The sequence below is a fragment of the Papilio machaon genome, chromosome 13 (genome assembly GCF_912999745.1).
Source record: "Papilio machaon chromosome 13, ilPapMach1.1, whole genome shotgun sequence".
NCBI lineage: Eukaryota > Metazoa > Arthropoda > Insecta > Lepidoptera > Papilionidae > Papilio > Papilio machaon.
The window spans coordinates 1,854,949-1,879,365 of NC_059998.1; the positions used below are offsets into that span (position 1 = coordinate 1,854,949).

The 24,417-nt window shown below is 34.9% G+C and overlaps 3 protein-coding genes across 6 annotated transcripts; all 3 read left to right on the plus strand.

The window, feature by feature from the left end:
* The first annotated feature begins 1,670 nt into the window (after nt 1-1,670).
* Nucleotides 1,671-7,840, plus strand: LOC106717920 (G-protein coupled receptor Mth2). 4 transcript variants are annotated; one of them, XM_045680809.1, is made up of 8 exons: nt 1,671-1,741; nt 2,848-3,039; nt 4,221-4,299; nt 4,514-4,686; nt 4,982-5,150; nt 5,621-5,806; nt 6,029-6,363; nt 7,081-7,182. In XM_045680809.1, exons 2-7 carry the CDS (start codon nt 2,850-2,852, stop codon nt 6,204-6,206), a joined length of 975 nt encoding a protein of 324 aa, XP_045536765.1. In that variant the 5' UTR covers nt 1,671-1,741; nt 2,848-2,849; the 3' UTR covers nt 6,207-6,363; nt 7,081-7,182. The 4 variants fall into 4 exon arrangements, with proteins under 4 accessions (XP_045536765.1, XP_045536767.1, XP_045536768.1 ...); XM_045680811.1 differs by lacking the exon at nt 6,029-6,363 and having other exon boundaries at nt 5,621-5,818; nt 7,081-7,840; XM_045680812.1 differs by lacking the exon at nt 6,029-6,363 and having other exon boundaries at nt 7,081-7,840.
* A 2,496-nt stretch (nt 7,841-10,336) lies between these two features.
* On the plus strand, nt 10,337-14,728 carry LOC106717922 (G-protein coupled receptor Mth2). The gene is made up of 8 exons (XM_014511888.2): nt 10,337-10,726; nt 12,014-12,197; nt 12,743-12,922; nt 13,012-13,090; nt 13,235-13,422; nt 13,570-13,738; nt 14,038-14,220; nt 14,534-14,728. The coding sequence occupies exons 1-8, from the start codon at nt 10,364-10,366 to the stop codon at nt 14,670-14,672; spliced, it is 1,485 nt and encodes a 494-aa protein (XP_014367374.2). The 5' UTR covers nt 10,337-10,363; the 3' UTR covers nt 14,673-14,728.
* A 4,087-nt stretch (nt 14,729-18,815) lies between these two features.
* LOC106717827 (E3 ubiquitin-protein ligase RNF25) lies at nt 18,816-23,635 on the plus strand. The gene is made up of 7 exons (XM_014511749.2): nt 18,816-19,011; nt 19,078-19,384; nt 21,420-21,638; nt 22,180-22,296; nt 22,378-22,491; nt 22,591-22,730; nt 22,924-23,635. Exons 1-7 carry the CDS (start codon nt 18,989-18,991, stop codon nt 22,982-22,984), a joined length of 981 nt encoding a protein of 326 aa, XP_014367235.2. The 5' UTR covers nt 18,816-18,988; the 3' UTR covers nt 22,985-23,635.
* The last annotated feature ends 782 nt before the right edge of the window (nt 23,636-24,417 follow it).

Genomic DNA, 24,417 nt, shown 5'->3' on the forward strand with positions numbered 1-24,417 from the left:
ATATTAGTGTTGTGACACAACAATATACGATAATAGTGTTCGCGTGACTTCTTACCGTATAACTCAACTACAGTGACACTTTTACTACATATTGCCATCTCTTTTTTTGGCAAAGAGAATGACAGAGATAGCAAAATGTATTAATGCCAGGTTCATGGCAGTCGAATCCTAATGTTATAATTTTAGTTGTTATAGTCCGGTCGCGGAGCACGAAGAATTTCGTACATTGAACTCGCATTACCTGTCTCTGTCACTCCCGCGTAAATACAATTAGTCTCGCTCGCACAGAAACAAAGGCCGCCGTCCTCAGGGATTGTAAACTTTTAGTTTGTTTGTTTGCATAATAAAAAAATTATGGGCTCCGTTAGAAGGATTACCGAAAAGGTTAATTATTGGATAGTTCGAAATGAACAATCGAAACGAATATTTGAAAGACGAAAGTGCAGGCAACATCATCATTTTATTGCCGGCTTTCCGATAGGTACTTTTTGGTTTTAAAATATTATGCAAATGAATTCTTCACTTCTCGAAATTGAACAATAGAGCAAAGTAACAGTTACTCCGAAACAGAGGAATCGGATTCTGATTTTTGATTTTTTATTATTAGATACTTGTCTAGATTTTTATTACTTGTATTATTAAATCTAAATAAATGATTTATATAATAATAATAACTATATTTTATAAGTTGGTAATTTTTCTTTCTCCTTCAAATAATTAATGTAAACCGCACTAAATACAAAAATGTTTGTAACCTCTGTCAGTAGGTAAAGAGGTCATTGTACGAAATTCTTCCTGCTCCGCGACCGGACTATACGTATACAAATTAATTATCTTATTAACAAAGAACAAAGATACGATAATGTTTTCCCTCGTCAATGACGTCAAAGATTAAATATAGTCGTTTAAATTTATTTAGGTGAGCTAAAAGCCGACCTTTACAATAATAAAACAATCTAAGTCACATGTCTTCTAATTTTACACGTCTATTTGAGTATATACAGGATGTTAAGCACTTAAAAAGGCGACACTTTTATTCACATAAAACCTAGAAATTATCCTACTATTTCAAGTTATTTAGATTACCATTAAAATGTAAAAAACAATCATGTTAAAGGAATTATTGGTAAAGCTATAGGGTATTTGTCAACGTCCTTGCGTATTTTTTAATTTTTCCCTCACAATGACGTCAATAATTTTTTGAAGTACAATCGAATTACTTTAAGACGGACTCTATATAACTCAATTTAATTTTTTTTAAAAAACTAATGTATTGTAACAGGCATTGTTAGAGGATAAAGATTTATTTACTCACTTTTCACAAACTAGTTTTTAAACAAATGTTTTTAGTTTCGTTGACTTTATTTTTTTATGAAATTATTAAACCTAGAACTGTTGATGGTATTTGCCGCTATTTTTACAATTTAACAAATGACCAATATTTCGAAAATTTTCTGAGACAAATTCCTAAATAATGCAAAGGCTAAAAATATCCCAAAAACGAAATAAAACTTACTAGAGCAAAGTTTAAGTAAAATAAAAATTAAATTGTTTCAGGGTGGCAAGTTATTCGTGGAGTTAACCACTAGCATTCCTCCCTGGACGGTGCTGTCGCCTGACAAGTACTGTATCGACACATTCCTCTACGAAGACAAGAATGGGAACACTAAATCACGACTGGATGCTTTGGCTTGTTTCGCGGATGAGACTCCTGAAAATCATTTCGAAGTTCGGAGCACATGTAATATATTTATAACTTTTTACCCTACTAACAATAGGACAATGTTTTACTCGAGAATATTTTAAAGGCTTAAACGACTAACCGATTTTTACGTGTATCATCATCATCATCATCAGCTCACTATCCCGTCGAGGGGCTCGGAGCCTACCCCAACTTAGGGGTGTTTAGGCCATAGTCAACCACGCTGGCCAAGTGCGGGTTGGTTGACTTCACACATATCATTGAATTTCTTCTCAGATATGTGCAGGTTGCATCACGATGTATGCCAAACAATATTTTGGATGTCCGCAGATGTAGTATTACAGTCAAAGTTTTATGAATTTTATTGCTATGAAAATAGGAATTACTTTTAATCGACTAACGTCGTGAATCGTTTCATCGTTACTTAAACAGCCACTTAGAATAGTACCCAGAACTTACGGTACTTAAATACACTACGACTATATTAACAGATTACATTAGTGACCAGTTAATGGCTGAGTGTGATTGAATGAAGGTGATGAATGAAATGATGAATGAATCAAAGGTACGCAATATATGAATAGCAGTACTAAATTTATTGATATTGAAGATTGTATTATATTTGAGAAAACTTTTTGCAATCCTGACGCATTGATAATAAAATTTCTCTAATTGATTACTTTTGTGCACGCCAAAATAAATATATTGTAATTATTGATACTGCTAATTCCTTTCATGAATGGCGTTTATTTTTTTAACCGTAGCTTTTTATAGCTAAACTAACAGGTAACAAAAATTCCACTTGATAAGTAGAGATGCGGTTGAAAGATGGATGGATTTATCTGAACTTGTGCATGTATACAACAGATTTTTAATTTGTTTTCAAAAAACTACTTAGACGTTTATTTAGACAGCCTAACTTAAGTTGTACAAATTGTTTTTTGAATTAGTAATTTTTTGCATCTTTATCTGTAGCAAAAAATTCTGAAAGAATAAGTAAAACATCGGCAAACGGTGTGGAACTTTCTTCTTCACACCTGCACACAGCTCAACACTCATCTACATCTGTGCATACAATTCGTTTTTTCTTTTAAATGAGATTGCTGTTTTCCATTAATAAATAGACCACTTGTTTTAATTTGCAGGTATGCTGATCTCTTGTGTGTTTATTATCGCTACGGTCGGTGTGTACGCTTGGTTGCCCGAGTTGCGAAACATGCACGGCCGCGTCCTCATGGCGTACCTACTCTGCCTCTTCTGCGGCTTCCTCTGCATGTCCAGCTTGCAGATCATGCTCACCGTCGACAACATCTCTTCCGACACGTGTCTCATTTTAAGTAAGTAGTACACTGGTTTATACAGAATTTAAATAACTACACTATCCGCTGTAAACTATCGCTGGTGATTAAACTTTTCAACGATTAGGAGTAATCGAAACAATTTTCATTTCCGTTATCTTTTATTCTTAGATCACAGGTGATCATTAAACTATGTACATATCGACGCTGGAAAGCATAAACGCTATAACCCTTGAAATCACGAATATGTTTTTCACACGTTAATAATTTCAACCATTATCAAACGATAATGATTTTATTATAGGTTAGCACAAACTACACAACATTGCTAAATACCGCATGCTTGTAGGCGTATCAGCTCACGAATAACTCGTGAGCTGATACGAGCTGATACTGATTTTTTGGCTCTCCTGTAAAGTTCACACTTTCGGGGTTACAGCGTTTACGTTTTCCAGCGTCGATATATTATATGACTACTCGGCTATCATATATCTTTTATCTAAACACTTTGTAGTGCTCCAATAAAACAAAATGTAGGCCAATACTTTATATCGGACAATCAGAATTCTTACCGACAATAACACATGCTAAGCCTGAGTTTTATAGCGTAGTAATTTTTATAACATCGCTTTTCATATACTGACTTTCTGAGAGGAAGAAGTCATAAACTATAGTTTTAATATCCAAAAACTAGTTATTAAAGGAGCTTTGTCGCTCGTCAATACTGCCCAATAAGTCTTCTAATCTCACTAATATTATAAATGCGAATGTTTAGATGTATGGATGGATGGATGGATGTTTGTTTGAAGGTATATCTCCAGAATGGCTCAACATATCTCGATGAAATTTGGTATAGATGTAGATTATAGTCTGGAAGAACACATATGCTACTTATATTTTTTTAATTCCGCGCAGACAGAGTCGCGGTCGACAGCTAGTTAACGATACATCCAATTATCTAAATTTACTTGTTAAACAAATGTCTGTCAAATTAAACACAGTCCTGGTCAGGTCTTAAAATAATTAAGCCTAAAACGTTTGCTCCGAACACACTCCAATGAAACAAGAACCATGTTGAGTATCTTTCACCTGAGGTGCATTGAACATGTTTTATTTAATCCATTAAAATAAGACAAATGTTTGCAACAAATTTCCACAGTCACCGTCGTTTCTATTCAATTGTGTTTTTAATAATAAATGTTTCATGAAATATTTTACAGCGATCATCATTTACTACTTCCTCGAATCAGCTTTTTTCTGGCTGAACGTCATGAGTTTCGACATTTGGTGGACTTTCAGGTAGTGTACTACATTTTGCAATTTTTACTTTAATTAAATAAATAGTGGATCTATAAACTATTTATTTACGGCCCTTGATGTGTGAGAAATGATTATGGTTTATACTAAGGATGACAGAAGATTTTCAATTTGTTTGGATCTTTAAGAGCCAGTGCGCAAAATATCGAAAAATAAATTAACTACTAAATGACTATTTAAAAAAATCTGATTTCAGTGGTAAAGGTGGAATGGGGATGAGCAAAGTGTCTAAGAGATTCTGTATATATTCGCTGTACGCATTCGGTGTACCGACTATTCTTACAATAATATTGGCGTCTCTTGAATTCTCCGGCCTGCCACCGCATCCGCTTCTACCGATGCTGAGGGACCAGGGCTGTTTCATATTCGGTAAGTCATGAAATTAATATTATTTATGCAACTTGTAAATTCAAAATAATTTCTAGACAACATACCTCTGTATCAACATATGAGTCTTCTTAATATATCACCACTTAGATTTATATTTTGTGGGTCTATCAATCCACGTTCTTAGTGTGGTTTCCGAAAAAACGGCTGTCTTGTGTAAATTAATTTGTTAAATTGATACGGTGTTTTTATTTTCATATATACATACATATAAAATTCGATTAAATGTTTCCTTCTAGAAAAATACTTAGTTAAATCTTAATTAATTAATTTCCAGGGAGAAGTAAATTATTGTACTTGTACGGGCCAATGTTCATATTATTCGTGGCGAATATTATTTTCTTCGTGATGACCGCATTGAAGATAGCCCACATCAAGCAGCAGACAGCCGTGCTCAACTCCAAGGAGAGCGCCATGCACGATCATCACAGGAAGGACAAGCAACGGTAAGAAAACTTTTGCCTGATATTTCTTTTAAAGATAATTTTTGTCAAAATACAATTCGATATCAACTGCTGTTCCATAATTTGCAGATAATCCCTTGTTGTCTTTGAAATCGATCTATTAACTTGCTGCTTTTTACTTTCCATGAATTTTAAAAATATATTTTCCTATTTGTTTTCTTTTGTTCCTATAAAGAATAATAGGAAGAAAGAAGATATTTTACAAACAGCTATTCGTTTTTGTAAACAGTTTACAAATAGTTAGTCAGTTAAGAAATAACCATCGTTAAAATAGCGCTAACAGAAGACTGCTTCTATAATTCACCGTCTGATAAATTTACCTTGGCCTATTTTTAATTTTATCCCAAGCGTTTGTGATGCAAGTGGAATTTTTAATTTGCCCATTTTTTTAGGACATCGTGATATAATGTTTATGACTGCATTAATTCTATTTATCTTGACTTCTATGACAGGTTGCTGTTGTATTTGAAACTCTTTACTGTAATGGGTATCAACTGGATTCTGGAAGTTATCAGCGCCCTCTACCCGGACGCCGATTACATCTGGATGTTCACCGATGCCTACAACCTGCTCATCGGGGTCACCATCTTCATTATTTTCGTCTGTAAGCGGAAGATATTTCATCTCATCAAGAAGAGGTTTGTCCCAGAGTAATGTATGATTTTTATTACCTCTTATAGATGTCGCTGCTTTGGTCTTCGGTAAATATTGTGTCTTAATTTTCCTACTGCATTTAGTATCTAATTATACGTCATATATGTTTTACGTTTATATAATGTATTGTTTAGTATTTATTTTATAGAATGCCCTTTAGTTCGTTTTAATACACATATTATAGCACATTTTTTCCTAATTATTAGGACCAAAGGAAAACTTTCGAGATCTGATGGGAACTGCCAAGAATTTAGTTACAGAACAACCATACCTATAAGAATCTACAAAAATAATCAAACGCAAAAGGGTAGCATGGAAACTATAAAAACAGTTATTGATGATGATAATAACACAGCAAATGAAGTTAAAAATACAAAACTTTGAAATGAAATGAAGTTTACCTTAAAACACAAAGATAGAGGAATAGATTAAGAAATTGTTAAAGCATTGTTCCTACTTCTTGACAAGTTCTCCAAGCAGAAAATTTTCGATGATATAAAAGAGTCTCGAAACATTAAACAACATATGGATATACAATGAGGTACCAACCAATATTTCAGTGCACTGGTTGGGTTTACGTAACACCTAATAAACTAAGCTAATTATATAGAAGTGAAATAACAACCTCGCATGCTAGTGACTTTATAGACATTTCCTTTGTGTATACTGAAAAATCTAACGACTGCTTTCAGCTTTCGTTCTAACACGCAATAATTTACTCTTGAAAAATTTATTATATAAAAATGAATTAATTAATGTACAGATGGTCGTAATGTGGTCCAATGGTGACGCACTGTTGAAGGCACTGACATTGTCTGAAATAATACGTTTACCACTCTCTCTCTTTCTCTCTATGAAATGCAAAAAAACTGTATTTGTGTGTTATTGTAATTGTTGTCTGCAGTGCGAACTCACTGATAGCCAATATTTAAATAATATGAACGTTATTAAATGTATTATTTATTAACTTAATATAAGAGTAATAAAATAGCGATGGCTTTCATTTTGTGTTCGTATGTATAGATATTTATAATATTTCTGCAATCTTCTCTCAAACATTGTTATGTTGTATATATCTAAATTATTATTTTAAATTTATACGATGGCTTTGTTTACTTAAAGGACCTTAACTTTTATTGTATTGATGCTTGTAAAAATATTTATAAAACGTTGTATTAATACTTTGCTATTATTGTATTATTAAAAAAGCCTTACGAATTTCTATTATTACTATTTTAATTTGTTTATTTTCCTTTAGATATAAGCAGCTACGTGGCGATCCGATGTCTCGCACACAAACTACCTCAACTCGCACGACGTACAGTCGCGACGACTTCAGATTGAGTTCAGTGAAAAACGGTTAAGAAGTAAGAAGAACGTTCAAGAAGTATGAAATACATAAGAAACCGACTGAATACAACTGACCATTAAACCAAAGTAAAAGAGTACTCTATAATCTAATATATTTGTATGTACATATTTTTTTCCGAACAGCCTGTATATCGATTATTATTCGTAAAGTAACACGAACTGAAGTTAAATCAGCTTAGAATAAGTATTTTTAATTATCTCTTCGCTATTTTAACATATATTTGTAATAATGCATTTTGTCGATTTTAAATATAGCATTTAACGTATATTATTAATTTTAAGACAGCTAAAAGGTAGCGGTATCAGATTTATTTATCATCCTGTAAATGTTAACACGTTCAATGTCACAGACTTGTCTGACGAGTCTACTTTCTAACCGGCACTCCTCTGTACCAACACTTATTATACATGTTGTCATTCTTTACTTTCTCTTTGAAAAATACAAAGAAATATGTGTCAAAGACAACAAACGTGACTGTAGTTGACAGTAAAAAAATCGTAGTGGCATGAAACGTGTTAAAATATAGACAATAAAATCTGACCCGGGGAGTATAAGTCAAACTAAATTATGATAGCTCAATAGCGCCCTCCTGTTTTGACACTTTAAAAATATTTCTGACAGAATTAACCACGACAGCAGCACCTCTTACTACTACTTTGACACTACTTACTGCTACTTTGACAATAGCCGAAAGTCTCAATTGACTTTATGATTATTGTTTTAAGTACTAGCTTTTTCCCGCGACTCCGTCCGCGCGGAATAAAAAAAAACGGGGTAAAACTTATCCTATGTCCGTTTCCTGGTTCTAAGCTACCTGTCCACCAATTTTCAGTCAAATCGATTCATCCGTTCTTGAGTTATAAATGGTGTAACTAACACAACTTTCTTTTATATATATAGATATAAAATTTTTGTATTAGAAACTGTTTATAGATGTCGTATGTCTTGTTTTATATTCAGTCACAGCAGCTAAATTAAATAAGCAAATTTATATAGTTAAATAATATTTTGCATTTATAACACTGCGTCCTGGGACCATTATTATTGCACCTCAATAAGTATTGTCAATTTATTAAAATAATCTAGTCGTTTTAGTAATATATCATTATACCATTTTAATAGAAATATCACTATATATTTTATTTTCTTTGTATTATTATGTAAGTTTTAATATTATATGTGTTTAGTAGTAAATTGTCACACTTTGTACACTTATTTTTCAATTATGAAGCCTTTTAATAAATGACTTTATTAATAAATCGTTTTTTTTTATTATTTCATTGGCATTAAGATTGATGGACGTAAATAACCGACCAATTTTGTAGAATTGTGGTTTGTAGTTATTGCTTCCAAGACATAGAGATATATATTTAAATCAAGCTTTTAAGGTTTGTTATGCGAATATTCGAAATGGGTCGCTTTAATTCTATTGTATGTTGAAGTAAATGGTGAAAAAAAAAATCCATTAAAAAAGATACTATTGTTTATTTTTATCTTTTCCTCTTTCAATTCCCCAAATACACTTAAATTTTATAACTACTCTTTACGATTAAAAGCGTTGGGCTTAAATTGCTAAAGGATCGTGCTGTTATTTATATTACAATGTTTTCGATGTGTAAAATTGATTATGTCCAGCAGTAGACCGATACAGATAAATAAAATAAATTAACTAGTATAGTAATAAATCTTTTAACTACAAAATTAATGCAATAACAATTTTTAACTTTATTTTAGAGCCAGTATCACAGTACGCCTTATTTAAATAAATAGCAAAATTTTTGTTACGAAACTTGTTCTCCAATTCCAACTTTCAACAGGCCCTACCTCGCACAAAGCTTCCTCTAGTAACTATAACAACATATTCTCTCTCTCTCTCTCTCTCAATCCCTACGAAAAAAAACATAACAATGTTATGTTTTTGTAGTTTCTGCAGTCAAAACCCCCTTATACTTAGTAATATAATTTATGGCCAACTGACAATGGTCAATTTTTTAATCGCGGGTTTGTAAATATTCATGTTGGTTTTGAGCGTGATTGGCTATGCTATTTATTAATAATTTGTACGCTGTAAATAAATATTATGTTTTTCATTTGAAACAAAGGACTTCCAGATAAGCAGGACTGCTGGGAAGTGTTTACCTCAAGGTTGAGTCATGCGGTGCTCTAAAAACGTCATACACTTTGAACTATGCGTAATTTACCTCGTTTCCTCTTTTAACAACACATATTTCAAAAAGAAATATACAAATGCATTGAAATACTATTGATTCGAGGGTCAAATCTTAGCATCTTTTTATTTGTATAAATTGTTTTTCCTTCTACCTCTTTTTAATAAGGACTAAAAAGAAGAACGCTTTTCCCTTGCTTAGTATCAGACATAACAAATTTCAGATATAATTTAAAATTTGACGAAATATTTTCCAAGCGTTAGAATACCTCAAAATGCGTGTATATGTCCATGCCTTAGATACAAGAGTCCTCCCTTTAACTGTACTATTTGCTAGCTACCAGTTTATTGGGCAATTTCTTTGTTTAAATTTAAAAACTAAAACCCTTACGGATTATTTACATACATAATATGTAGTTGAAACATGAATTTTATACTTATTTACATGAATTCAATAAAATTCTTCCTCATAACTCCGTGAGTTATGAACTTATGGGCTTGTAAAGTACCAACATCGTTTATCAAACTATGACAATGTCCATATATACCTATGAAATACGTGAAACACTTACTTGCAAAAAAAATGACTATCATTAACAACAACTAGCAATTAGCTTGAATGAAGAAGGGAAAAAATGTTGGGAGGTAAAATATGCGAAGTCTCTTTTTACTAAGCAAGCTGTGAGTTTATTGATTTTACCCCTAATAAGTTCGGTATCAAACATTTGCTAATTAATTAGAACTTTGTTGAAAGTAGTGAAAAAGTAATTCCCTTTAAATACTATTAAGTACATTAATTTCCTATAAATTACGCACAATAATTCGTTGATTTACAACCACCAATGAAATATTTTTAATTAATAAATTCTTAAATTAATTAAATGCTGACATGTAACAGTTTTGTTGCAATTAAGTGTAGTAATACAATTCAACAGAGTAACGACGTGCAAAACTTATTCTAAGCTTAAACGAGCAACAGAGTGGATCAGGAGCGATACAAACATGGGACTGTCTGTTTTGGTATCGTTTCTGTCTTTCGTTTTTTGTGTTACAATAATACATTGTACAAAAGGTGCGTCTGATATTATAGTAAAAAATAATAAAGACTGTGAAAAATTTAAATGCATACCAAAATGTTGTAACGCGACCGATTATGTACTGGTCAATATAACAAAAGCCTGTGTCCCTTACACGGGTACCTTTGACTTCAACGATATAACAGTCTACAATAATGATATAAATGAAATCGGAAAATCGTTACAAGATATTTATCATCTGACACCGGGTATGTTTACGAACAGTACTTTCAGGGAAAACGTAATGGATGCTAAGCTATTTGGAAAACGTAATGCTTATTTAACGGAGGTAAGTAAGAAAATATTTCATTGATGTTATACCATTTCTTTGCAATAAATAATTGACTAGTTGTGGTCAAAACTTGGTTAATGTGATCGTTTTATAAGGACTATATGTAAGCTAGTCTGACGTCTATTTTATGTTATGATTCAAACAAATCTGTAGGCTATATATAGTAGCTCTAATTTTATGACAATTGCCATAGAATCGTCATCGATAAAATTTATGTTAAAGTTTGTGAAGTAGGAACATTTAATTTAAATACCCCCTACCTATACCACCCCTGTCGGGTATGAAGTACACCAACAATCTCATACTAATTTTGACATAATTGACTATGATACGAAGGCGCTTGTAGCAAGTATTCGTGCTAGGCCCATTGAGGTCTATTTGTTTAAAACTGCAGATTCTTTTTTTACACACTGATTGAATTAAAAATAACACTAAATATTAAGTAAAACTTACAGCTATGTATTAGTTGAATTCGATGCAGTTGCAGCGAATTCGGACACGTCGTTTCTGAAATACGAGTTAGTGCGCACGAAGTCACAGACACCCAAACAAATGGATAGATGAAAATTCGAAAAAAAAAATAGTTTTGCGTTCTTTATACCTTTGATAAAGATTCACTTATTTTTCATCTACAGATTCGTTTATAGATTTATTATAACACTTGCATTTATTCGCGACTAAGTCCGCGAGGAATAAAAAATCGTAATTGCCTATGTTTTCTTTCAGACTATGTCAAATTTCACCGAGATCCGTTGAGCCATTTTACAGATTCCTTTCTTAAAAACATCCATCGATCCATCCAAACATTAGCATTTTTTATATTAGTAAGATCAACTTTGAAATAAGTTGTTATAATTATTTATAATAATAATGGTCACAAGTTCTCTTAGGTTTATTTTTATCACTCCTAAGTATTCATTAATTAACCACCAATTTCCTCATATGTTTGATTGATGTTTGCGTATTTTTCCTTGTTTGTGTTTAATTACTGTTCAATAAATTGAGTTATTTGCATGTAACTGTTGTCCCATTTACACACACATTCACACATGATTTCGTTTCCCTAATGAATTTCAACTATCTTAGTTAATAGTACTTTTCCGTGTCAAAAATGCCACATGATGATCGATTTATTCGTTTAGGAATAACGCCGTGACTAACAATTTACATTTCTAAGGTAAAGCTAAAAAAATCAGAACCTTACAAAATTACTTTCAAAATATTGTTTTTACAACTTTTTAAGACATTTAATTACTTTCAAGGATTATGTTTTGTAATTTTCAGGATGAAATAGTGTATTTGCAATTTCCAAACTCATTCAGAAGATGGATAGATTTTGATACCTCACATTTTTGCATTGACTACGTTCAGGATGTACGGGATGGGAACATCAGTGAACCAAGCACTAGATTTTTTATACTCTTTGATTTTGAATATGTGCCAGAGAGCAATGCATTCTTCACAACTGGTAAGAAAGTCAGGATGTTAATATGATCCGAAGACTCAATTGTTTCGTCTCAGCAAAGCTTTCCAATCATAGAACCTTCAACAATTTTAATTAAGTTCTAAGCTTCTAAACCTTCGCTTTCGACTTTAAAACATCTTGAATTCTTTAATTCGTAGATCCTGCCTAAATTAAATTAATTACTTTAGCATTTTGTGGCTACTCATCCCCACCGAGGAGGTCGGAACCTGCCCAAGTTAGGAGTGACTAGGCCATAGTCAACCACGCTGGCTAAGTGCGGGTTGGTTGTCTTAACACATATCATTGAATTTATTCTCAGACATGTGCAGGTTGCATCACGATGTTTTCCTTCACTGTAAGAACGTCGGATAAATGTACAAATGTAAATCGAAAATCGAGAAACACATTGGTACATGGCGGGATTCGAACCCAGGACCTGCAGATTGCAGGTCAAGTGCTTAACGCCTGAGCCACTGACGCTCGTTATACGTATAATTATGATAAATGTCGATCCACAATTAACTAACTTGTTTTTTTTTTGTTCAAAGCGTTGATCGTCTCATGCATTTTTCTGGCTCTTACATTAATCGTGTATTCACTACTGCCTTCACTGAGGAATCTTGCCGGCAAAGTGCTGATGGCGTATGTTGGGAGTTTGCTGGGAGCGTTCTTGTTGTTGTCCGTAATACAGATCAAGGAACACTCGGTGTCGGCTTGTATTGGCTTAAGTAAAAACTTTTTTATAATTAATGTGCTTATCGTAGGTATGGATATGGCCTCCATTCTTGACTTATTTTATTACAATTTCTTGTTATAGCCTTTTCTACGTATTTCTTCTTTTTATCGAGCTTCTGCTGGATGAATGTAATGTCTGTTGACATTTGGTGGACTTTCAGGCAAGTACTTTAATCATTTTTTGCCCATTTGAATATCATATATCTTGGAGAAGATATTTTTTTCCACCAATAATACTTCATTTGGAAATAGTTAAGTACCCATACATAGTATAATCGTAACTAAATATAACGTATATTTTACAGAGGTTATGCAAAAGCTCGTTCGATTCACCGACGAGGTGAAAACTTCAAATTCTGGATGTATAGCATTTACGGCTGGGGTTTGCCGCTGCTTATGACGATAGCATGTGCCATTCTGAATGAAGCTGATATTTCGGACCTTCCCTGGCTGATTAAACCGAATATCCCTCAAAACGGTTGTTTCTTAGAAGGTAGAGAATAGTCAATCTAACAAAACATGTCGCAATCTTGGACATTTGTCGCTTATAATTAATTTTTGCCAAGAGTAAAACGATAATATTCCATCAACTTACCTTAGTCTGCATCAGCAATGCGTTTAATATTTTCAATTATTCCAGGAGGAGAAAAGCTGTTATATCTTTACGTACCTTTGCTAATCTTAATCGCTAGTAACTGGGTATTCTTCTTGATGACGACATTTAATATCTGGCGTCTGAGTCGCGGTAACGCTGTTCTAAACTCAGCCGTAGCTAGCATGCCATCCGCGCAACGCTTCCAACGACACAGGTGAGGATGCTTTGTCACACGGGTGCTGTAAATTAACCCACTTATCTATATCGGATATAGACTGACTGATGGAAATTGAAATGTACTGAAACTACCTTTTTAACAAAGGGAGGTACATGGTACAACGACTAGGGCTATAGTAGAAGTTTTCCTTTTTTCCTCTTCATTGTTTCATGAAATATAAGTATCAATAGATCACAGAGCCCATTCTAAATAGAGTAAAGGTTGAGTTTTCAATCAATACAATGAAAAGAGTGATAAAATTTACTATGTTGTATTAAATCGCATATTGTTAACAGATTTTCAGTGTACTTAAAGCTTTCGGTGATCATGGGCATCAACTGGATATTGGAGGTAGTGAGCTCTCTGAAACCGGAATTGCAGATTTGGTACATCACCGACGCGTACAATTTAATGATCGGTTTGGCCATTTTCATTATCTTCGTATGCAAAGCCAAGGTCAACAACCAGCTTCGCAGAATGTAAGTTTTACTTTTATTTATTAGCAATATGCCAAAATATAATTTTAGGGTCATACAACATATCATATATGGATATGGATCCGACAACATATCATATAATATACACTAATCCTAAAACAGTCGGTACATGTATTGTGAAAAGTTAATTTAAACGTAAGTAATTGGGGTAAAAGAGACAGTAATTGTCAGCTTCCTCCTCCAGTATGCAATACTTTTACAACAGTATTTTAAAAGCATGTGCTACATCTACGTAACATATAAAAATATCATAATAGGTGTTTTTATTATCTTTGAGTATTATTGTTTTATACAGGTTCAGTGACCGCTGGAGTAGCAAAGGGACAGCCTCGGGGGCGCTCTCGCGGAATGAGAACAGTAGTGTCACCATGGACTCCAATCTAAGTGCAGACGATACGAAAATCAACTTCAACCCGCAGAGCAATTGGAAATAATATCACCAAAAAGACACAACAATATTCGTAGACGTTAAAACAAGTTTCCGTCACGTTTATTTTATCATCTTCTTCCTCTGTCAATCTGGACATAGGCCTTCCCCAATCATATCGACGCTGGAAAGCATAAACGCTGTAACCATTGAAATCGCGAATATGTTTTTCACACGTTAATAATTTCAACCATTATCAAACGATAATGATTTTATTATAGGTTAGCACAAACTACACAACATTGCTAAATACCGCATGCTTGTAGGCGTATCAGCTCACGAGTTATCATTTTTTGGCTCTCCTGTAAAGTTCATACTTTCGGGGTTACAGCCTTTACGCTTTCCAGCGTCGATATAGAATGAGGTCCTCCGAACTCCGCATCCAGCGACTACCTATGTAATATATAAATAAGAACAGTTTGATCGACATCAAATCGATAAACGAAAACATTTTTGAATAAACAATTTTTAGGCTAAGTTACCTGATACATCTACGAAATAAAATAAAAAACAGTTGCCGTATATTGCTTAACCATTATTAAGAACTGCATATGCGTTGCTGACCTTCCGCCTTGTGAAGCAACAAAAAAAAGTCCGCACAAGTTAATGCTTACAACTGTTTCTATTTATTATTTTCGTGAATGTACTTATATGCTTTGTTGCAAGCAATTAGATTTTTTAATACAGTCACAGTTTTAGTATATCAATTTTTGCTAATTTTTGATATTAAAAAAAAAAAAGATTTATCATTTTTAAAAATTTTAAGCATTAGTTAAGCTATAATTAAAATATTAAAATTACTAATTTTAACTGTGTTTTCTTTAAATTACATCTGTTATTTCATTTTAACTATTTGAATTCGCTCTTTTGATATGAAATCTGGCATTTTTTTAATTCATTTTTCAAATAACATTGTTGCAGACTTATTAACCTTTTATAATGTTTAATACTAATATAGACCAATAACATGGCGTAACAAAAATTTAAAAATTTTAATAAAAAAATAATATTTGTTTAAAATTTCCATACGCATGGTACTTATACACTTACATACAAAGAAAATGGGACAGCCATAAAATATTCACGTACATGTCACTGTAACGAAATAAAGACTAGAAATATACATATTATTTGAAGACTTTATTTTTGGAACTATTGTAAGATATTTGATGAGCAAAAGTATTTTAAAAGAATTAAACTAACAGCGAAATAATGAATTTAACTCTACTTCATAATAATCCTCGCTGTAGTATAGACTCAAACCGAACGTAAATAAACAAAAATGTCAGACGTTCCGCAATGACGGATGGAAAGAGACTGCCACGAGCAGCAGCGCACGCTTCCTTATAAAACCTTTTTTTGTGTGGCTACCCTCAACAGTCCTAACACGGCTTCTCCTGACATGAGACCGTCCTCGGGCTCGTTCTTCCAGCATCCTCAACACTGGAATTCGTCTGTAACAATGGCATAGAGTCTTTCGATACCAGCTCGTTGGCAGGCGCGATACGGGCGCGCTGCTCGGCAACAGGTGCTGCAGTGGCGCGCTGCTCGGCGACAGGCGTTGCACTGGCGCGCTGCTCGTTGAGAGGCGCTGCACTGGCGCGCTGCTCGGCGACAGGCGCTGCACTGGCGCGCTGCTCGGCGACAGGCGCTGCACTAGCGCGCTGCTCGCGACAGGTGCTGCACTGGCGCGCTACTCGTCGTCAGGCGCGGCTGTGGCGCGCTGATCGTAGACAGGCACCGCTCAGGCGCGCTGATCGTAGACAGGCACCGCTCAGGCGCACTGATTGTAGACAGGCACCGCTCAGGCGCGCTGATTGTAGACAGGCACCGCTCAGGCGCGCTGCTTGTAGGCAGGCGCGGCTGTGGCGCGCTGCTTGTAGGCAGGCGCGGCTGTGGCGCGCTGCTTGTAGGCAGGCGCGGCTGTGGCGCGCTGCTTGAAGGCAGGCGCGGCTGTGGCGCGCTGCTTGTAGGCAGGCGCGGCTGTGGCGCGCTGCTTGTAGGCAGGCGCGGCTGTGGCGCGCTGCTTGTAGACAGGCGCGGCTGTGGCGCGCTTCTTGTAGGCAGGCGCGGTGCACAACACAGCTACATAGTAGGACATAAGACCCGACCAAATCTGCATCTATATCAATAATGGTGTCCTCGGTTATTTGATCATAACTCTTTATGGTTTCAAAATATTCGACACATGACCATGCGAGCCATGACATTAGTGGCAGCCCGCAGTATACCAGATACTGAACGTCCCGCAGTCCGTTCAATGCCTTAATTCACAAGACCATGTAGGGCAAGCGTCCCGCAGTCCGTTGCCGATAGGAGCGTCCCGCAGTCCGTCCTCTACATGATATTAATGGCAGCCCGCAGTATGCCAGATGCTGAACGTCCCGCAGTCCGTTCAATACCTTACTTCACAAGACCATGTAGGGCAAGCGTCCCGCAGTCCGTTGCCGATAGGAGCGTCCCGCAGTCCGTCCTCTACATGATATTAATGGCAACCCGCAGTTTGTCAGTCCAGAAGATACCCTAGAGGCATCTCCTGATACAGAACGTCTCATATTCCGTTCACAATCTCACTTCTGCAGTTGGGTATCCCGCAGTCTACGCAACGCAGAGCATCTCGACAATAAATGGACAAAGCAAACTGAACTAATAAAGGGCATCAATGACTATTACGACATAATGACATACGTCTGACTCAGGTAATGGCTTAACACGCTCAGCGCAACCGACTAGCCTTACAAGTTCACTTTAAAATGAAAAAATCATGTTGGCATGTAACGTATTAAATTTTGCCACGACTCGGCCTTACCTGACCCTCACTAATAAACTGATCGAGGTATTCAATTTCAGTCTTTAGTAAAGAACACATCTTTAACAATTAATTGAAAAGTCTAATGTTGACTTATTTGGCATCAAAACTTGAAATATAAAAATATTGATTCGATCTTACCACAGTACAAATTGAATAGATCGTGTCCACAATTCTTTCTGCTGTGAAATACACAGACAGCGCGTGAGCCTCACTACTCACATATTCCCATGCAGAATACACGGCTTGGTCCACGCTACCCTTGTTTCGCAAACACTGGTACGACTTTGATATCGACTCAACTTGCTACGACAACAATTATCACGGTAACGATCTGACATTTTTCTTTTTGCATTTATTTTCACGTAAATGCAAACACAAACACAGAGTGAGCAAAGTGGATAGAATCACGTGGATCCTATCCCACTTCTGATGTAAGATATTTGATGCAAAAGTATTTTAAAAGAATTAAACTAACAGCGAAATAATGAATTTAACTCTACTTCATAATAATCCTCGCTGTAGTATAGACTCAAACCGAACGTAAATAAACAAAAATGTCAGACGTTCCGCAATGACGGATGGAAAGAGACTGCCACGAGCAGCAGCGCACGCTTCCTTATAAAACCTTTTTTTGTGTGGCTACCCTCAACAGTCCTAACACTATATTAATGTATTAACTTGACGAGAGTGTGAGAAAAACGAATGTTTCATGATCTGACATACTACCTTGACAAAATCATTCTTTTTCCATTTAACCGTTTGTACGCTTTTAAATAATAACGTGCAAACAATAACCAATAAGAAAAACTCTGTTGTTCGTAAAAGAGTAAAAGACAGGTAAATTGAATTAAAAGTGTGTTATACACAATAAGTTTTCGATAGTTATTCATAAGATTCTTCTTAGGCAGAGTTTACCTCCTTGCAAGGATCAATGATCAATGATCATGGCATTTTTTCTATAAGTAGAATAGTGCCATTGTACATCGTAAGGCTCTTGGTCAACAAAAGTAGGGTACACTTAAAGGGGAAAAGGCTTTAAAGACAAAAAATAACATAGTATGCCATCATAAAATACACCATATTCTGCGCATCACAACGACGCGTGTTGTGTGAGATTCCGACCCACCATAATATTTGTGATAAACTGGGAGTACAAATATCTATTTAAATTATTTTACACAATAATTAGCGGATAATTTGTAACTATTATATTCTTATATTACTTTTTAGCCAACAGAATAATTTTACATTTTTTCGTGATTATTCCAGAGCATAATTTGTAATCTGCGCACAAATATAGTCTATATTTCTCTTTGGCAGGTCAGTCAGCTTTCAGCTTGATTGATTTTGTCCGTGATTCATTGTAGAAAACGGCTGGCTGCGCTGTATACTGTTCTGTATACGTTCGTTGCACCGTCTGCATTGCGCCTGCCTGAACTCTATATGCACTTGTAATATCAAGTATCCCAGATCTAGCTAGATTTCAGTTCGGTCTCTACCTCTTCGGCAATATGACGTCTGTCGTGGATGAAAGGTGTGGTCTAAAATGTAAAATTTTTACAAGTATAATGTACGTTTTTACATTAATCATTGCTTTTAGGGTTACCGATGAAGTGGAAGCCTTGGTGGCTATTTTAATGGACGATGTCACCATAAGAAGAGTCGGTAATGTGCCCACTGTTATTGAAACAGTCGTCAATCCGTCAACTGGGGAAGATATTGATCAGCAATATGTATGCGTGACATTAGAGGTTCGATTGACCCCGAACTATCCAGATGCAAGTCCCGATATAGTCCTTAGGAATCCTAGAGGATTAGACGATGAACTTTTAGCCAGCATTCACTCACAAATCAAGAATAAATTAGCAGATTGCCTGGGCCAGCCTGTAGTCTTCGAGCTTATTGATGTAAGTATATTGCGTTTTATTTTAAAATAAAGTTAATATAGATTTATTTAACAGCTCTTTAGTAGTATGCCTCTATCTCATCTTTTACTTTATAATGATATTGATGTTTTAATATTAGTTTTTTATCATCTTCTATCTGCTTAACAATATAAAAAAGAAAGAAAGGCTTATCTAAATAAGTCTCTAAAGTTATGCAACAGGTCAATTTTTAATGAAAGTATATGTTTAGAATTAAAATGAAATTTCTTTAATTGTGAATTTTTCAAAGTATATTGATTTGGTATTTTTTAAGAACTATCTAAATAACCAATTTTTATAATCATCATTATTTGTTTTATGCAATTCCTGCTGCAATCAAGTTATGTGAAATATATTGAAACTGAATAATTTTGAATTAGGCTTCAAAGACTCCTAGAATATAATTCAAGCCTTGACTGAAAATTTGTTAGTCAAATATTCTTACATAAACACTCATGAGTTATATATACTATGAGATTATATATACTAGTCTTGGGCCCTATGCACTGGATCTTTAAAATTGTTTTTGCAGTAAAATGAAGGTAGTACATATTGATTTTTGTATGCTTCTGAGTTAGCAAGCATTAGGATGGCTGAATGTTGTAATTTTTAAGAAGATGTATGCATCCGGTTTAATATTTACAAAATATTAATTGTTAGATTAACATTTTAACTGTTAACTAAAATTTTCAACATTTAAATTAATTGTTATCACTAATCAGTTAGTGAGTTTGTCAAATGATAACATAGGACAGCGGTGTCCATATTGTATTGGAATAATACCGTGTTAGGAACGGAAGTACTGTTCTGAGTAGTCTCACAAAAGGTATTATAAGGAAGCATACGCTGCTGCTCTGGGCAGTCTCTTTCCATCCGTCATGTGGAACGTCAGACATTAAATTTATTGATGAGCTGTTTGAGTTTATATTATTGCGAGAACTATTTAGAAGTGGAGTTCAAGTTGTTATTCGGCTGTTAGATTATATTTCTTAGAATACTTTAGGAATTTCATTATAAAAGTTATTGTTCACTGCACTTGTATTAATTTTATTTGGGGAATATTTTTATATATCTGATGAAATTATGAAATGAAAGTGTGTGCTATTCTTATTACCTTATTCTTTTAACCTTTAGTAGCAATGCAAGAGTTGGCTATCGGATTCTATTGAACAGTTTAGTGTGCATTTAATCTAAAATTTTGATTTTAAATAAACATACTTTAACTTACTAATTATTAAGTTGAAAGATTACCAATAAGAAAACAAAACTTTGTCTATATGTAACATTTCTAGTCTTTAATTTTAATAAATTGATTAGGTTATTAACCACTAATTAACATCTGCAAAAACTTAACAAGTAGTTTTTAGATAATAAAATAGCACACAAATGGAGGAGGTAAGGTCATAAATAGATTCCAACTTACAGCAAACAAAATATGTAAGTAACCAATAATTTTTAGCTTTTAGTTACTCAACTCTCAGAGGAATTACTTTTCACTATAGTATTATGTTGGTATTTCCAATGTATGTATGTTTGTTTGTCTAATTCATTTTAAGCTTACACTAACTTATACTGCAAAATCCTATTTTTTAACATTCACAGACATGTAACCTTTTTGGTCAGACTGGTCAAGATGTGACAATCACTGGTTGAATTGAACCATATGCTTGTTGCTGCTGTGTTCTAACAATCATGTTTTTTTAGCTCCAAATGCATTTTTTTTTTTTGTTTATCGTTAATAAGATACCTAAAAGTTAAGCATTATGAAATAAGCTAATGTACACTCATAGACAAATGTCTGATGTCTTTTTGTGGAATGAATTCATGTAATAAGATTTTTGTAATCCTTTCCAGCTGAAATAATATAACTTTATTTAATATGTACAGATTCTAATGTGTCATCTCTGACAAAGCATATACGGGTTGCAGATGCAAGTACCTTTCACAATAAGAATTTATTAGTCATTTTCGTAAACATAATGAAGGAAAGATTTATAACTCCATGTGTTATTCCCAGCTTATACGCGAGAATCTGACAGCGTGCAATCTGCCGAGCGGTCAATGCGTGATCTGCTTGTTCGGTTTCGCGGAAGGGGACGTCTTCATCAAGACGCAATGCTACCATCACTTCCACAGCCATTGCCTCGCCAACCACCTCATCTCTGGCAAGAAGTACTATCAAGAAGAGATGGACAAGCTCCCCAACTGGCAGCAAGTACAGGCGCCTCCGTACCAGGTTAATAAAAAAAGTTGTCTTTGGCCATCTACAAGTCTCCACCTTTTGTGGTCCCGCGCCATCACGCCACAGTCTAGGACTAATAGCTGGTCCTTTTAAAATAGTTGAATATTATATATAGTCAGATAAAAATTAATGATTTTGTTTCTTATGATTGTATTTTTTTTCCAATTATATCAGGGATCGGCAACCTATAATGCGCAGGTCTAGTGACCCATTTAATATCAACTGACCTACTTTACCGAAACAAACATTTTGAGTGTATAAATAGGAAAAACATTTTATTTAGTTTACAATTTAATATTTGCATCAATTTTTATAATATTGTTAAATGACTTATATGCGGAAATATGTCTGCAAAAAAAGTTTGCAAGCAGCTGTCATTGTTTCGTCCAGTTCATGCGAAGGTCGTATGCTGCGTGACACTTAGTTCAGGGATATTAAGTCCTCTTTATCGTCTGAAACCTACACTAAAAGTCTCTCTGCCCAATTTAGAACTCCGAGTACGGTACTATTTGAAGATTTGCGATTTGTTTGTCAGCCATGCTGCCCGGTGTGCCGCTGCGTGGTGACCACCGATGTGGAGACGCTGAAGTCAGCGCCTCCGCCGGTCGAGTCTGTCAACGCGCCGCCATTCCGCGTCACTCCTGAGATGCTGGTATACTATCGGCAATACAATATTGAAATTTGAATATTTTACGAAACTAGACCTATATTTTTTATCTAATGTAATGCACAGGCTATGCAGAGGAAGATGTCGCACTTGTTGGCTCGTCAAATAGCCCGGGGGGGTGTGGTCGGCTCCGGTAACCTCGGTCCGCGTCCGCTCACCATCACCACGGCGGCCGATGCGGTGAGAAAATCTTACTCCATTTAATGCATTTAGTCTTCACTTTCCTAAGGTGATGAGTAAAAACTGACTGGATCCTCACAAAATAATGTTTTTTTTTAGGTTGCCAATAATGGACCATCGCAAGCTGCGCAAGAAACCGCCAAGCCCGAGGCCGCTGCCAACGATCAGCCAGGCAACGCTTCCAACGACTGCAACGAGCCCGGCTCGCCTCAGCGCCAGGCTTATCGCGGCCCCTACAGGTAAACACACAAACACACACGCCAGCCTACAAAACATACAACCTCAGCACACATACGCACATTCTTGTCAAGTCTATATGCGGCACTAGAGACAGTGCAGAGACTTAGTGCAGATTTTTCTCTCTTGGTGTCTATTAGTGACTTAACGACACTCGATTGCGGTATGATATAAATTGTGTATCGTGACTAAAAGGGGCTTCAATCGGCGCGGCAAGCCCGGGCGTCGCGGGCGCGGCGCGGTGGGTCCGCGGTGACACGACCCGCCAGCGCCTCCTCCGACCGCCGCCTAGCCGCCCCCGCACCACCACCAATCCCACACACCCAAACTGAACCCTAACGCTACCGGAATAACGCTCAATTTACCAAAACTTAACATTCTCTCTTATACTGCGAACGTTTGTCTATGTTGTTTCTATGTAAATGGTCTTGATACATTTCGAAAATACAAAAGCATATGTCAGAGGAAATTGAACTGTATTTTTGAAGACGTAAGGAGCGTTTTTGTTCAAGGTTTGACAGTAACGTCAGTCGGAGTATGTGGGTCTGTGTTGCCATACCGCATTGACATCGGACGCGGTTCCAAATTTAAAAATGTGCCATTACCGATGGATACAGGGTCCTATTTGAATCGATTCGCCGACTTTAGTCGGTGTACATCGATTATTACGAGACTGACGATTTACCCTACTTCACTTATCAAATATAAAATTATTAAAGTTATTTCTTCCAATCGATCATATCAATTGTTTGTCCATACTGTTCAGAGAATTCCTAGTTTTATCCAACGAATATATTGTTTTACAATGTTTCTTTAAATACATAATCAGATAAGTTATTATACGATGCACTCGGTTGTGACACATCTCATTATAATTTGTATAAAAAATATTGTACAAACTACAAAAACAGGGCAAAATAAAATAGTTTACATATTTATTTTTTATTTTTTTACAAAAAAATGTAAAAATAGGTTATCTGAAATGTATTAGGCGAATTATGCACAATAATTTATAAGTACTTTCTTGTCCCAAATTAATCCTATTTACACTATTAATCTCATTTTCGAACGTTACAATTTATAGAGTTCGATAAAAAAAAATAAAAAAAAACAAAAAAAAATAGCAAATATTTTTTTTATTTCTGTAATGATAACTGAAATAGGAAATCTTCAGTCTTGTAATTATTTCTTCAAATAATTCAACAATATCAACCAATTAAAATCCTTTGCATTTAACAAAATTTTTCTGTTATGGCAACACACGTACTTCGGCTGTTCGACGGAATTGAAATTACTTAAATATTTTGATGTTCATAAAAACTTCCAAACTTCTAAACAGATACATGGAGAAGATTTTTCAATAATTTCTTTTTTTTTTTTTTTAGTTTAGTTATGTAATTTGATACAATTTACATCGGAAAAAAATCTCTCGAGTTTTTCATTGATTTTGTCATAAATTATTATTCAAGTTCAGAAGTTTGGACACCATGTACGTGGTTAACCATTGCCGAAGCATTCGAACAAAAAAAAACCTATATCTCTGATCTTTGAAAAAAATAAAATTGTGTTTGTTTCGGCAATGGAAAATCACGATAATGTATGTCACATAGGACTTGTAGTCACTAATACGTAAAGGGAATGTGTTAGGGCGGCACAAAATATTTAATCGTCGTTTAATGTCTTTTAATA

Excerpts from the sequence above, each read along its gene's own strand:
- LOC106717920 (XM_045680808.1), top strand. The coding sequence starts at position 2,850 with ATGCTGATCTCTTGTGTGTTTATTATCGCTACGGTCGGTGTGTACGCT. Across the intron at positions 5,151-5,620 it reads CACAGGAAGGACAAGCAACG|GTTGCTGTTGTATTTGAAAC; the intron begins GTAAGAAAACTT and ends CTTCTATGACAG. Across the intron at positions 5,819-6,028 it reads AAGAAGAGGTTTGTCCCAGA|GACCAAAGGAAAACTTTCGA; the intron begins GTAATGTATGAT and ends CCTAATTATTAG.
- LOC106717922 (XM_014511888.2), top strand. The coding sequence starts at position 10,364 with ATGGGACTGTCTGTTTTGGTATCGTTTCTGTCTTTCGTTTTTTGTGTT. Across the intron at positions 12,923-13,011 it reads GTCGGCTTGTATTGGCTTAA|CCTTTTCTACGTATTTCTTC; the intron begins GTAAAAACTTTT and ends TTCTTGTTATAG. Across the intron at positions 13,091-13,234 it reads GACATTTGGTGGACTTTCAG|AGGTTATGCAAAAGCTCGTT; the intron begins GCAAGTACTTTA and ends TATATTTTACAG.
- LOC106717827 (XM_014511749.2), top strand. The coding sequence starts at position 18,989 with ATGACGTCTGTCGTGGATGAAAG. Across the intron at positions 19,012-19,077 it reads ACGTCTGTCGTGGATGAAAG|GGTTACCGATGAAGTGGAAG; the intron begins GTGTGGTCTAAA and ends CATTGCTTTTAG. Across the intron at positions 19,385-21,419 it reads TAGTCTTCGAGCTTATTGAT|CTTATACGCGAGAATCTGAC; the intron begins GTAAGTATATTG and ends TGTTATTCCCAG.